Source organism: Thermothelomyces thermophilus, chromosome 6 (assembly GCF_000226095.1).
Source record: "Thermothelomyces thermophilus ATCC 42464 chromosome 6, complete sequence".
NCBI classification, from domain to species: domain Eukaryota; kingdom Fungi; phylum Ascomycota; class Sordariomycetes; order Sordariales; family Chaetomiaceae; genus Thermothelomyces; species Thermothelomyces thermophilus.
Window position 1 is genome coordinate 3,503,121 of NC_016477.1, and position 12,272 is coordinate 3,515,392.

The following is a 12,272-nucleotide window of genomic DNA, read 5'->3' on the forward strand; positions in this document are numbered from 1 at the left end:
AAAGGCTATAGCCATCCATTGCTTATTAGCCAAATACCAATCCTTAGTAGCTTTATCCTTAAAGACTACTACTATATCCCCGCTTAGGAGCTTCCTAGCTATAACGGCTCCCTAGTAGCTAGAAGCCCTGTTAACTGCTTAGACTATCTCGGCCGGGGTTTAGGCTTTAAGGTCCTCCCGTAGGCCTACGTTCCGTATCGTAACCTCCCGCGAGGCCTATAACGGCACTGCCTTAGCCGACAGTAGGCCCCCCTAGGGGCCTATTACCCCCTGTTACAAGCTTACGGCTACCTGTGCCTAGGTAGGGTAGGGGGTGGCCTTAAGGGCTTCTTTAAGCCTCTTTTTGACTTCCTCGGCTATAAGTTCCTATAGGTTCGGAACCAGGCCTATAACGGTAGTCGTAAGGCCCTATAAGAGCCCATTAGCAAGGTCCTATGCCCTGCCCCGTTTAGGGCTTAGTACGAGGTCGACTAGTTACGTGATAAGACCCCTTAGTTCCTTGATATCTAGGGTAAGGTAGTGTGACGAACCCAACTCAGACTTCTTCTGAAAGGGTCCAGACGGAGGTGGATTGAGCGGGACAAGCAGGCGGGTCGTCTGAGGGATTCGGTGAAGCCAAAGGGTTTACAACAACACTTAGAGTTGTCTCTTACAGTAATCAGCAATGCTTGGTATGAGTACTGTGATTGTGATTGTTACCACTGGTGAACTCCCAGAGTCCACCATAACGAGTGACTAGCTAGCTATATATACACAATTGTCTGTCCTTCTTCAATAGTTATCACCAGTACCACTTCTCCTTTCACTTCGTGATTCTGCGTTGTCGACGGTGACATGTTATTATCACCAGTGAAGACCTTAGTCTTGGCGGTGATAATCTTCTGATTGGTCCGTTAAGTGATTGGCTGTTAGAATGTCCCGCGTCCTGGCTACAGCCTGCTAGGCCGCCCATGTGCTTATTCGTGACACGATGCCCCTCCTTCAAGGCTTTCGACCCGAAAGCCCTCTTAGGCCGTTTCAAATAGCGCTAACAACCCTTCGCTTATGAGTACTGTATTCTCCCTGTTTCTGCGTCGCGGTCGCCATATTGACAAAATGCCGATAGAGAAACGGAAGTCGCATTCTGCACGTTACCGTGCTTCCCTTGCTTAGAACATCGCTAAGAACGGTTTTGTCGTTATACCTTGCTCTTGGTGCGCGTCGCAAGGCCTCGTTTGCAAAATGATCACGCGTACAAAGCGTTGCGAAGCCTGCGTTCGTCAAGGTCGTTCTTACAATAGCTCTAGCATACCGCTTTCTTCCTGTAAGCACGTCTCCTTTTCTTTTTTTTTTTTTTCCTTTGAATGTAATTCCTGATGTTCGTTCTAGTGGATCGCATTCTCTAGGAGCAGCGTCGTATCAAGGATGCTAAACGTCGTGCCGAACTTGAGCTGGATAAATCTCAACGCCGTCTGGAAGAAGCCCAGCGCGAGTTGTCCGAAAAGCTTGCGCGGCTCCGGCGTCTTCGTCAGCAGAAGGAGTTTTTGGTGGAGAAAGGTGCCGACATGGTGGCGCGTGGTCTGTCGACCTTGGACGAGTTGGAGGAGGTTGAGCGGCAAGAGACGCCTGCTATGCCCTCGTCACAGATTAATGATGCCGTCGATGCTGTCGACTGGGGCGCCGTCTTTGGTTCTGTCCCGGGTTTTCCTTTGGTCGATCCGGATTCTGCCGGTGGAACTGTTCTAGTTTCTTAAGGCAGTTCAAATTCTTGACTGGTTCCTATAAGTTGTCCTCTGGTCCAAAATCAAGCCATTTGACTAGGTACTACAGTTCCCTGTTGATGATGCGTGAATCCAGAATTTCTTCGACGTCCCATTCTTCCTCTTCGTCCTCTGCTTCGATGTGCGTGGCAACCTTGGCGTTTTTTGGTGCTGGTTCGAGAAGTGAAATATGAAAAACATCCGTCCGTAGTCGCATAGATGACGGTAACGATAGTCGGTAGTTAGATGTCGAAATTCGTTCTTTGATAACGAAGGGTCTGACCTTCTTAAAGTCCAGCTTTATGCTTGGTCATTTAGTTCGCAAGTTTCGTGTGATTAGGTAGACTTTGTCTCCCCTCTCTAGGCAAGGTCCCTCGAGCCTGTGTTTGTTATAGTAGTTCTTCATTCTGGTTTTGACAAACTCGAGTTCCTTCTTAAGCTTCTCGTGCAGTGCGTGCATCTGTTCTGCTTTGACTACTGCTCTTGGCACTATGACCTCTGGTCCTTGCCTAAGGTCTGCTTCGTATCCGTAGTTCGCAAAGAACGGTGTGACTTTGGTCGTTTCTGTTGGCGTCGTGTTGTAGGCGAGTTGTGCTGTTGGCAACAGCATAACCTAGTCGTTTTGCTAGTAGTTGACGTAAGAACAGAGATACTGTTCGACGATTTGGTTTAGTCGCTCCGTTTGTCCGTCGGTCTGTGGGTGATATGCCGTTGACAGTTTGCTGTTAACGCCTAATCGTTGCATTAACGCTTGCCAGAACTTCGATACGAACTTAGTGTCTCTGTCGGTGATCCATTCTTGCGGCTAAGCATGCACTGATGCAACTTGCCGATAGATCACGTCTGCCAACTGTTCCGCTGTCCAGGACTCCTTATAGGGAAAGAAATATGCCTACTTAGTCAGGCGATCTACTATAGTAAGAATACTGTCGTAGATTACTCCTGTGGCCGTGTCCTTAGATTCTGGCAGCTTCATGATGAAGTCCATCGTAACTAAACTCCATGGTTTGTCAGCTGTTGGTAGTGGCTGAAGTAGCCCATACGGCTTGTGTCGTGCCGTTTTGCTTCGATTGCAGATGTCGCAGTTCCGTACGACTTCCTTGACCCGTGCCGTTAACTGTGGAAAGTCGTAGTGTTTCTTGACTTGTGCGACAGTCTTCGTAACTCCTTTGTGTCCTCCGAGTTTTGACTCGTAGAGTTCTCGAATCATCCGCAGCTGTTGATCTTTGTCGTGGATGTACGCCTTGCCTCGGTACCAGAGTTTCCTATCTTTCTCTTCCACTTCGTCAGGTACCACTAGTCCGGGTGCTACTTGATACTGTGCCTCGTTGATCCTTTCCTCTCGAAAGATTGCGCAGCATTCTAGGAACGAGTCAAGTGGATCATCTTCCACGGGTGTCTACGTTTTGTGATGCAGCGTTCCGTCTGTTCGTTCCTTGAACAATAGTGGTGTCGTTCCCGTTCGTCCTTCCGTGTGATCCGTTCGTCGGCTTAAGATGTCTGCTCGTACGTTTTCTTTGCCCTTCTTGTAGCGGATCTCGAAGTTAAATTCCGCGAGGAATTCTGCCTATCATATTTGTCGTCCGTTAAGTTCCTTCGTCGTCGTGAAGTATCGCAAATTCTTGTGATCCGTATATACTTGTACCGGTTCAATCGTGCCACTGAGGTATGGTCGCCATTCCTTGAAAGCTTCGACAATCGTAAGCAGTTCCTTGTCGTGGATCGGGTAATTGAGACGTGGTCTGTCGAGCTTCTTTGAAAAGAAGGCTACAGGATGTAGCTTCCCTTGTTCGTCTCGTTGTCCCAATTGTCCTCCGATGGCGTAGTCTGAAGCGTCCGTTTCCACCTCAAATGACTTCTTGGGGTCTGGCAGTACCAGTACTAGGTCTTCAGTAATGGCGTTGCGGATTTGCGTGAATGCTTGCTCGTGTTGTTCTTCCCATTGGAATTCAGCATTCTTCTTGGTGAGTTCGTGCAAAGGTCGTGCGATCGCTCCAAAGTTCCTGATGAACATCCGGTAGAAGTTCGCAAATCCGATGAAACTTCGTACTTCCGTGACTGACGTCGGTCGTGGCCAATTCTTGATGGCTTTAACCTTTGAAGGTTCCATCCGGATTTGTCCCAGGGATATCTTATATCCCAAAAACACCGTTTTCCTGACGTGGAATTCGCTCTTTTCCTTGTTAACTAATAGCTTGTACGCGTGCAGCGCGTCCAGCACTGCTTTCACGTGCTTCCGGTGTTCGTCCATCGTCTTGGAGAAGATGAGTATGTCGTCGAGATAACATACCGCAAATTTGTCGAGAAAGGGTCGGATAGCTTGATCAATTAGGGCTTGGAACGTTGCCGGCGCGTTCGTAAGTCCAAATGGCATGACGAGGTACTCGTAGTGGCCATAGGGTGTCCTAAAGGCCGTTTTCTACTCGTCGCCTTCTTTGATCCGTATGTGGTTGTAGGCCGATGGCAAGTCAAGACGCGTGAAATATTGGGCTCCTGCCAACTGATCTCGGAGCCGTGAGATCAGCGGTAACGGGTATCGGTTTTTCACGGTTTGTTCGTTGAGTTGCCGATAGTCGATACATAACCGTAGCTTTCCGTCTTTCTTGGGCACAAACAGGATTAGGTAGCCTGCTAGCGATATCGACGGGCGGATATGTCCTCTTCGAAGGTTCTCCTCCAAATATCGCTTAAGTTCTTCGTTCTGCGTCTGGCTCGTGTGGTAAATCTTGAAGAACTTCAGTCGTGCTCCTTCCTTGAGCTTGATCTCGTGATCCTATGGGCCGTGTTCTGGTAATCCTTCTAGATGCTTTGGTTCGAATGCTAGGTATCCTTCGTATTCCTTTAGTACTTCCCTAGTCTTGTCTCGTCTCTTGGTTTTCTAGTAGTATACGAACTTGGTTCCGTCTATGGCGATACTGGCGATTTCTCCTGTCTCAACCTACTGCTCCAATTGCAGTGCTCCACATTCGTCAACGGAGAGAACAGCTATCGGCGATTCAGCTCGTTCCTCCTGTCGCGATATCGATGTCGTTATGCCGCCTCTTCCAGAGTCCGTAGTGGTCTGCCTGCCACTGTCCGTCTCTTGCGGTGGATCCGTAGGACATGCCTTCCCCTAAGCATCGTCCGCTCGCGATCCTTACGCGCTCCCCATCTCGCTAGTCGAATACGACTCCGTTTGGGGTCGCAAGTGGCTACTATTCTTCTAGCTAATGTCCGGGTCGTAATCTTCATGCCATGGTAACCCCAATATCATGTCTTTGTCGTTGCCTATGTCTATAATGCTGAATACGACTGCTGTGGTCTTTCCTACCACAGTGATGTCGATCGGTTCGGTCTCTCTACGTACCTATTGCGTCGGAAATGGCCCTTTGACTATGCCATGCTTCCGCTTCATTCTCTAGGGTATCTGTAGCTAATTCACAAGCGTCGGCGAAATCAGGTTTATCTCTGCTCTACTATCCACTAGTGCGAGCATTTCGTGCTGTTTCCACTGTGCTGTTATCCACAATCGCTTGTCTTGCCGCCGTCGTCCAAAGATTACGGCGATTTCCTATGTTCCTGCCGGGAGGTCTCGATATAGTGGTCTCTTACGCCAGTTCCTCCTGTACTGCGCTACCACTCGCCGCTACGCGGGCGTTAATGGTTTCCGGGCCCCTCGAAGGGCCCTGACCCGTTTCCCAGGTCAGTACTGACCTCTTTGGTTGTTCGGCTAATAGCGGCTTCATCGATCGTGCTCATTTCCGTAAGCCATTGAGTGCTTGCGGCTTCCCACCATTAGGTCCGTTCTACTTTCCGTCATGCGTACCATAGCTTCGTCTGAAGCTCCCGAATTCGCAATTTCTTTTCGTCCGCGTGATAGAGGCAATCGTTGCTCCAGCACGAGTCCCATATATCTCGTCCGGTTCCGCAGTGCCTAGGCCAGACTCGTTTTGGAACTACCGTAATGCCTTCTAGATTACGAGTTTCGATCTTCTAGAGCAATTCGGCCGCTCTGTTTCCTGTATCGTAGACCCATTCCACAGGGCACAAGTCTCTGTCCCTGTTTTCCTATCAGGTCGGCTAGTGATTGTTTTCGAATTTGTCGCAGAAGTGATATCGGCATTCGTGTGCCACACACTAGAACCAGGGCACTTGTACATGTGCCTCGTGTCACAGGTACAGTCACGTGGCGTCGCCTGGAAGGTATTAGAATTCTTTCCCGAATCCTTCCCATTGTACGTGGACCGTAGGTACTCCAATGCTAAGGTAGGAGTGTTTCTTCCAGTAGCTTTCCCACGTACGTTCGTCTTTTCTGCGGTTCGCTCGTATAAACTGGTATTCTAGGTTCCGCACGTCGTTGCTGAGTTGCTGGCCGTCAAGATGCTCGGTGTAGCTATCGGGCCCATCATATATCACGGGCTGTTCTCCTTTAATAGTTTCCACGATACGTCAGAGTTCCCTCATTTCGTCCTTCATCTCATCGCTCTACTAGGCGAGTCGAGTCAAGCGTTCATCCCGTTCACGCAGTTCCGTATTAAGTCGGAAAACTTCGTTACGGTACCATTCGATTTGTTCCTGGAGGAATAGAGCATCGGGTCCAGGTCTTTCGATTCCTTAGGTGTCGGTTGTCCACGATCCATCCCGCCTCTGCGTGACCGTAAAACCCCACTGTCCTAAGGCCGGGAGAATCGAAGCTGGCGGTGCATATTCTCCTGCCATGTCCCATTCGGCAAGACCTGTCTCTAGATCCACAGTGACCAGTTCGGAGTTCGGTGCTTGTTCGTCTTCACCGTTGCCGTCGTGTCCGAGACTGTCCGTGTCACTGCCCTTGTCTTTGTAGCTCGTAGCCGCTACTTCGATGACGTCCTTGGTGGTTTCGTCGATGGCCGCAATTTCCTTTCCCGGGGTTGGTTTCCATTCTTTCTTCGGGCTTCGGTATTCTCGCTTGTAGTGCCCTTTCTTTCCGTAGTTATAGTAGGTGACATTGGACTTGTCTTTGGTCGTCTTCTTCTGGTCCTACTTCTACGCTGCGTCCACATCCATGGCTCCGGGGTGCGTCCCGTATGAAGTACTGACGTACGCTCGCTTTTTCTTGTCGTTGGCCTTAACCGTGGTTCCGTTCATTCGACCTCGTTTCTGCTGCTCTCGTACGTAGAGTCGATCATCGATTCTGATGGCCTGCGCGATATATTTATCCAGAGTCTCAGGCCGATCGTACTTGTACAGCTCGTCCTTGACCTTTTCCTTCAAGCCGTTATAGAACAATTGCATCAACGCCTCGTCGTTAAGCTGAGACTTGAGCATGTCCTGTCTGAATTGTACGGCGTAGGAGGCTGCTAACTTGGTCTGTCGGAGATTAGCGAGTCTTTCTTACGTATAAATCTTCTCATCTTTGTCGCCAAAAACCTTCCGAAGCTCTTCTTCGAAACGGTCGTAAGACCGAAAGACTGCCTACGTGAACGCGTCTCGGTCGTCTTCATCTTCCTCGGTGAGATAGTCGTTCCACGTAGGCTCGAACCATCTAAGTACCTTGCCCTCTAGTCTCGTGGCTACGTAGAGGACTTTGGCTTTGTCATCCGGAAACTTGTCGTCATTAAGCCGGAAGTAGGATCGGAGGTTTGTCAGGAATCCTGCGAGATCCTCCTTGGTTCCTCCGTATTTGCCAGGTGGTTCGATCTTGATACGCTTCGCTTTGGCGCCCTCGAGTGCCTCGATTTTGGCGTAGGCCTCGTTGACCAACTTCTACGAGTACTTTTCGCGGTTCTCGAGTTCCTTGATTCGAGCTTGAGCAGCCTTGTCTCTCTGGTCCAACTCCTGAACCCGCTGCTGGAGTTGACCAAGCTGAGTGAGCAGCTGTTCGGCCGTGACGTCGGTAGCCATGTCGATGTCGAGGTCGAAGTCACCTCCGTTCTGAACCATGACAGAACAAAGGGAGTGGTAACAACGTGTGACGAACCCAACTCAGACTTCTTCTAAAAGGGTCCAGACGGAGGTGGATTGAGCGGGACAAGCAGGCGGGTCGTCTGAGGGATTCGGTGAAGCCAAAGGGTTCACAACAACACTTAGAGTTGTCTCTCACAGTAATCAGCAATGCTTGGTATGAGTACTGTGATTGTGATTGTTACCACTGGTGAACTCCCAGAGTCCACTATAACGAGTGACTAGCTAGCTATATATACACAATTGTCTGTCCTTCTTCAATAGTTATCACCAGTACCACTTCTCCTTTCACTTCGTGATTCTGCGTTGTCGACGGTGACATGTTATTATCACCAGTGAAGACCTTAGTCTTGGCGGTGATAATCTTCTGATTGGTCCGTCAAGTGATTAGCTGTCGGAATGTCTCGCGTCCTGGCTGTAGCCTGCCAGGCCGCCTATGTGCTTATTCGTGACAGGTAGGCCTATAGCAGGCCTCCCTTTGATTAGTTCGAAGCCATAGGCCTCCCTACTTAGTGGCTTGGCGGTAGGCTTTAAATCGACGTTACGTTCAGGGGCGCTAGGTGGTCTGTACGGTGAAAATTTTGACAGGCGTGCGAGGTACGGTCGGATTGCGGTCGGGTCCGGTTTCTACGCCTGCGATGCCTGTTGTATACCCGCAACGGCTCGCGCGTGGTTGAAAGTGGTACCGTTAAATAGCGTTTTTCGAGAGCTTTCTAGCGACGGTAGTTTCATGTGTTTTGGTAGGGTATTCGCAAAGATACAAGAGAAGTACCTCGGCTCTTAATAAGGTTAATATAGAAGGTAGGGTAGAGGCTATAGGGAATATTTAAAGTTATTATTAATAGTATTAGTATTATAATTACTTTATATTTAGTATTAACTTAGTTAAGTTTATAGCTAGGGCGGTTAGTCTTAATATTATATAAGGATAGCTATACTTTATCCCCTACCTTAAACCTTTTAACTAGATATTAAGAGTAATTAGTATTTTCTTACTAATGCTATTATATATATATAATAGTAGCCTAGGTCTATTCTATACCTTCTCTTAGGTAATGTAAGAAATTAGTAGCTCTTCCTTATAGGGTCGAGATAGGAGTATCTAACAAGTCGGTAAACTATATTAGGCTTATATTATAACTATAGAAGAGGTAGCTTATACTTATCCTAATTACTATCGAGTTACGGTTATTAATTATAAGCTAGTATATAGGTAGATATTTAGGCTAGTTATACTAGGCAAAGGAAACTATAGTCTATAGGATAGTCTATACCTCCTAGTTTGTACATTCTATACCTTTATCTATTCATAGGTAATAGGCTATCGATAATAGCTATTCGATGCTAATAATCCTATAGAGGGTAGTCCAAAACTAGCTAAGCTAGTCCGAACTATAATTAGTAATAATTTATATTAGAAATCTATAAAACCTCTACTATATATCCCAGAATCGGAGTATATATACCTCGGCTCCTATTAAGGACATAGCTTCAAGCTAGACATACTTTAATAGCCGGTTAGTAATTACTATAAGGTACTAGGGTAAATTCTTGTCTTATATAGGGAGATTGACTATAAAATCGATAGAAATCTATTTCTAGAAGCGATTAACGATAGGTAGGGGCTAGAGGAGTCCTTATTATAGTTAATATAAAACCTTAGCCCTTTAACACGTATAGTAGTTCCTCGTAAATCTCTTTATATCCAGAGATATAAAGTCCTAATGGTAGTCCCATTAGAATATTTTAAATAACCCGTTCCTCCCTAGGTAGCCCGATATAGGGGAGTTATAGATACGTTAAAGAATGGTAGTTATAAATAGCTCCTATATAGAAAGCCAAAGTCTACCCTAGAATTAAAGGGCACCCTATATATTAAGGGAGTAATCTATAATCTAGGTCTATATTATATTTACCTCCTTTAGGAATTTTCGGGCCCTATCTTAGATAGCCTAGAGCTAGTATATATAATGTTTGTCCTTAATAACTCCCTCGTCCTATAAAGCTATTAGCTATCCATCTACGAAAATGGTACTCCCCTTTGGCAGGTAGTATATTTCAGGTAACGACGAGGTACCAGTTATATCTATCCGAATGGCAGGGAGGAGTTACACTATATACTATATATCCTTAGGGTAATCTTATTTATGGTAGGATAAGGCATTAGGATAGGAAGCTTATAATCCCGGTTAGTAATAAAGTTCAAAGTTAAAGAGGGAGAGTATTTTAGCCTATTAAGCTTGCCGTTTACTAATTAAACGAGGCTAAGAGAAGTATTTAAGGTTTTTATAGTTAGTTAGGATCTGAAAGGAGGCGGTAACACTACAAAGCTTAGCTAATTAGGCCTTTAGATATAAGATAATCGTAAGTAATTCCTTGTTATAGATCGTATAGTTCCATTCGGCCGGGGATAGTTTTATAGAATAATAGGCCATAGGATATAGAACCCTATCTTCTCCCTATTAGGATAAGTACCCTCTTAATACCATCCTGGAGTAGTCTACCTCGAGTACTATCTCCCGTTTAGGATCCTATTATACTAGGACTAGTTCCGATATAAAAGCTATTTTAAGAGCTTTAAAGGCCTCTTGTTCCTTAGTCTCCTACTAAAATGGGGTGTTCTTACGAGTTAACCATATTAAGGGTATAGTTAGTATAGAGAAGTTAGGGATAAAGTCTTAGTAGAAGTTTATAAACCCTAGGAAGCTCCGTACTCCCCGAACCTTATATAGTACCTCTTACTCGTGGATAGCGGCTAGCTTTTTAGGGTCTAGGTAAACCTAAGCCCCTACCTTTATAATATAGCCAAGATATTTGACTTCTTTTATAGCAAATATATATTTCTTAAGATCTAATATAAGTCTTACTTTTTATAGCCTTTAGAGTATATCCCTCACCTACCTTATATAATCTTTCTTACTACCTAATATATAGACTAAGATATTATTAAGGTATATTATTATAAAGTCTCTAAGTATTAGGCCGAGAGTATTATTAATATATTATTAGAAAGTTATAGGTATACCTATAAGTCTAAAGGGGTAGATAAGCTACTTAAAGAGGATAAACTAGGTCCGAAATACTATTAAATACTCGTAACCCTCTATAATCTAGATATAGTAAAAGGCCGCCTAGACGTTAAGCTTCGTAAACTACTTAGCTCTGGCTAGGGAGTAGAGTATCTCCTTAATAAGTAGAAGGGGGTACCAATCTTACTTTATAATCTTATTTAACGCCCGATAGTCGATATAAAACCTCTATCCTCCGTCTACTTTCTTTACTAAGAGGATAGAGGCAATAGCCAAAGAGGAGCTAGCTTAGATCTATCCCTTATCTAGCAAGTTAACGACTTGTTTTCGGACTTCTAATAAATAATCTCGTAGCATATTATAGAGAGGCCCCTAAGGGAGTTCGGGAATCTTTCTATCTAGGCCTTCCTTTAATTTGATATAATGGTCGGCTGTACTACGATATAGGGGGAGTCTACTAGCTTTCTCCTTATTAAAGAGGTTAGTAAAGTTACGAAGTTTGTCTAGTAAGGTAATCTCTAACTCTATACTGGGCTTAGATCGGGTACCCCCTTTTCCTTAGCCGTCTCTATTAAATTGGTGTCTCGATTCTAGGATAGTTATTATCTCCTAGATACTAGTAACTAGGAAGGTATTAGAAGTCTTCTTTTTCTATACTCTCTATATTATACCTATAAAGATTATATCCATTATTTAGGAGATTCCTATTTACCTAGGCTATAAAGAGATCTTATAAATAAGTAGTCCTAATTATATTCTAATCTTAAGAATACCTATATATATATCTAATATAACCTCTTAGTATTCTATCTATAGGAGGCCTAATATAATATTATATATAAGTCCTAAGACTATATAGAACGTGGCTTAGCTCTCCTAGCTATTGATATCCATTATGATACAGGCTATCCAAGTGATCTTCTAGTCTAGTTATAGCCTAGTTATAGTCCTAAGGGTATATATAGTAGGTAAACTATTAATTCTAAGCTTCTAGTATATTCTCTCGCTAATAATGCTATAGCTAGAATATTTACTATCTATTTAAGCGTTTATAAAGCTAATAGAGTTAAGGAAGATTAGAATGAAAAAAGGAGGTCTATCTATTCTTTTGCTAATCTCTATAAACTCGTCTTTTAGGTAGTTATAGTCTTCTAGCCCCCTTATAAGACTTTGCTCAGGGGCTACTCTTTTCCCTACTCCCTGTCTTCTTCGTTAGATAGATCGTTATCTTCCTTCTAATCCTTAGCCTCTAAGGCATTAATATCGATTCTTAACTAGTTCTACTATACCGGCCTTAAAGCAGGGGCAAAGTTATATTTAGTAATAAAGTGACCTTTCTACCTATACTAGATATATACTCTAGTTACCTATTAGGCTATATATACTTCCGGGCTAACCTATTTTGCCTATAAGGTATTACCCCTCCGTTTTCTTACCCTATCCTTATTAGGTCTCTTCCTCTATAAGTTAGTATATAAGGGGTTAATTCCGGTTATTAGTATATCTCCTTCTACGTCCTTCTCTCTCTATAGTTCAGGCGCTACCTACTACCCTTATATCTACTAATATTTGTCACTAAGCCAAA

General features: G+C 44.8%; 1 protein-coding gene across 1 annotated transcript; it reads left to right on the top strand.

Annotated features, from left to right (window-relative positions):
- The first annotated feature begins 983 nt into the window (after window positions 1-983).
- Window positions 984-1,849, top strand: MYCTH_2310986 (uncharacterized protein). Its single transcript, XM_003666320.1, has 3 exons — window positions 984-1,048; window positions 1,106-1,303; window positions 1,369-1,849. The coding sequence occupies exon 3, from the start codon at window positions 1,545-1,547 to the stop codon at window positions 1,731-1,733; it is 189 nt and encodes a 62-aa protein (XP_003666368.1). The 5' UTR covers window positions 984-1,048; window positions 1,106-1,303; window positions 1,369-1,544; the 3' UTR covers window positions 1,734-1,849.
- The last annotated feature ends 10,423 nt before the right edge of the window (window positions 1,850-12,272 follow it).

What these genes read in the sequence shown, in the direction of transcription:
- MYCTH_2310986 (XM_003666320.1), top strand. Translation starts at nt 1,545, where the DNA reads ATGGTGGCGCGTGGTCTGTCGACCTTGGACGAGTTGGAGGAGGTTGAG.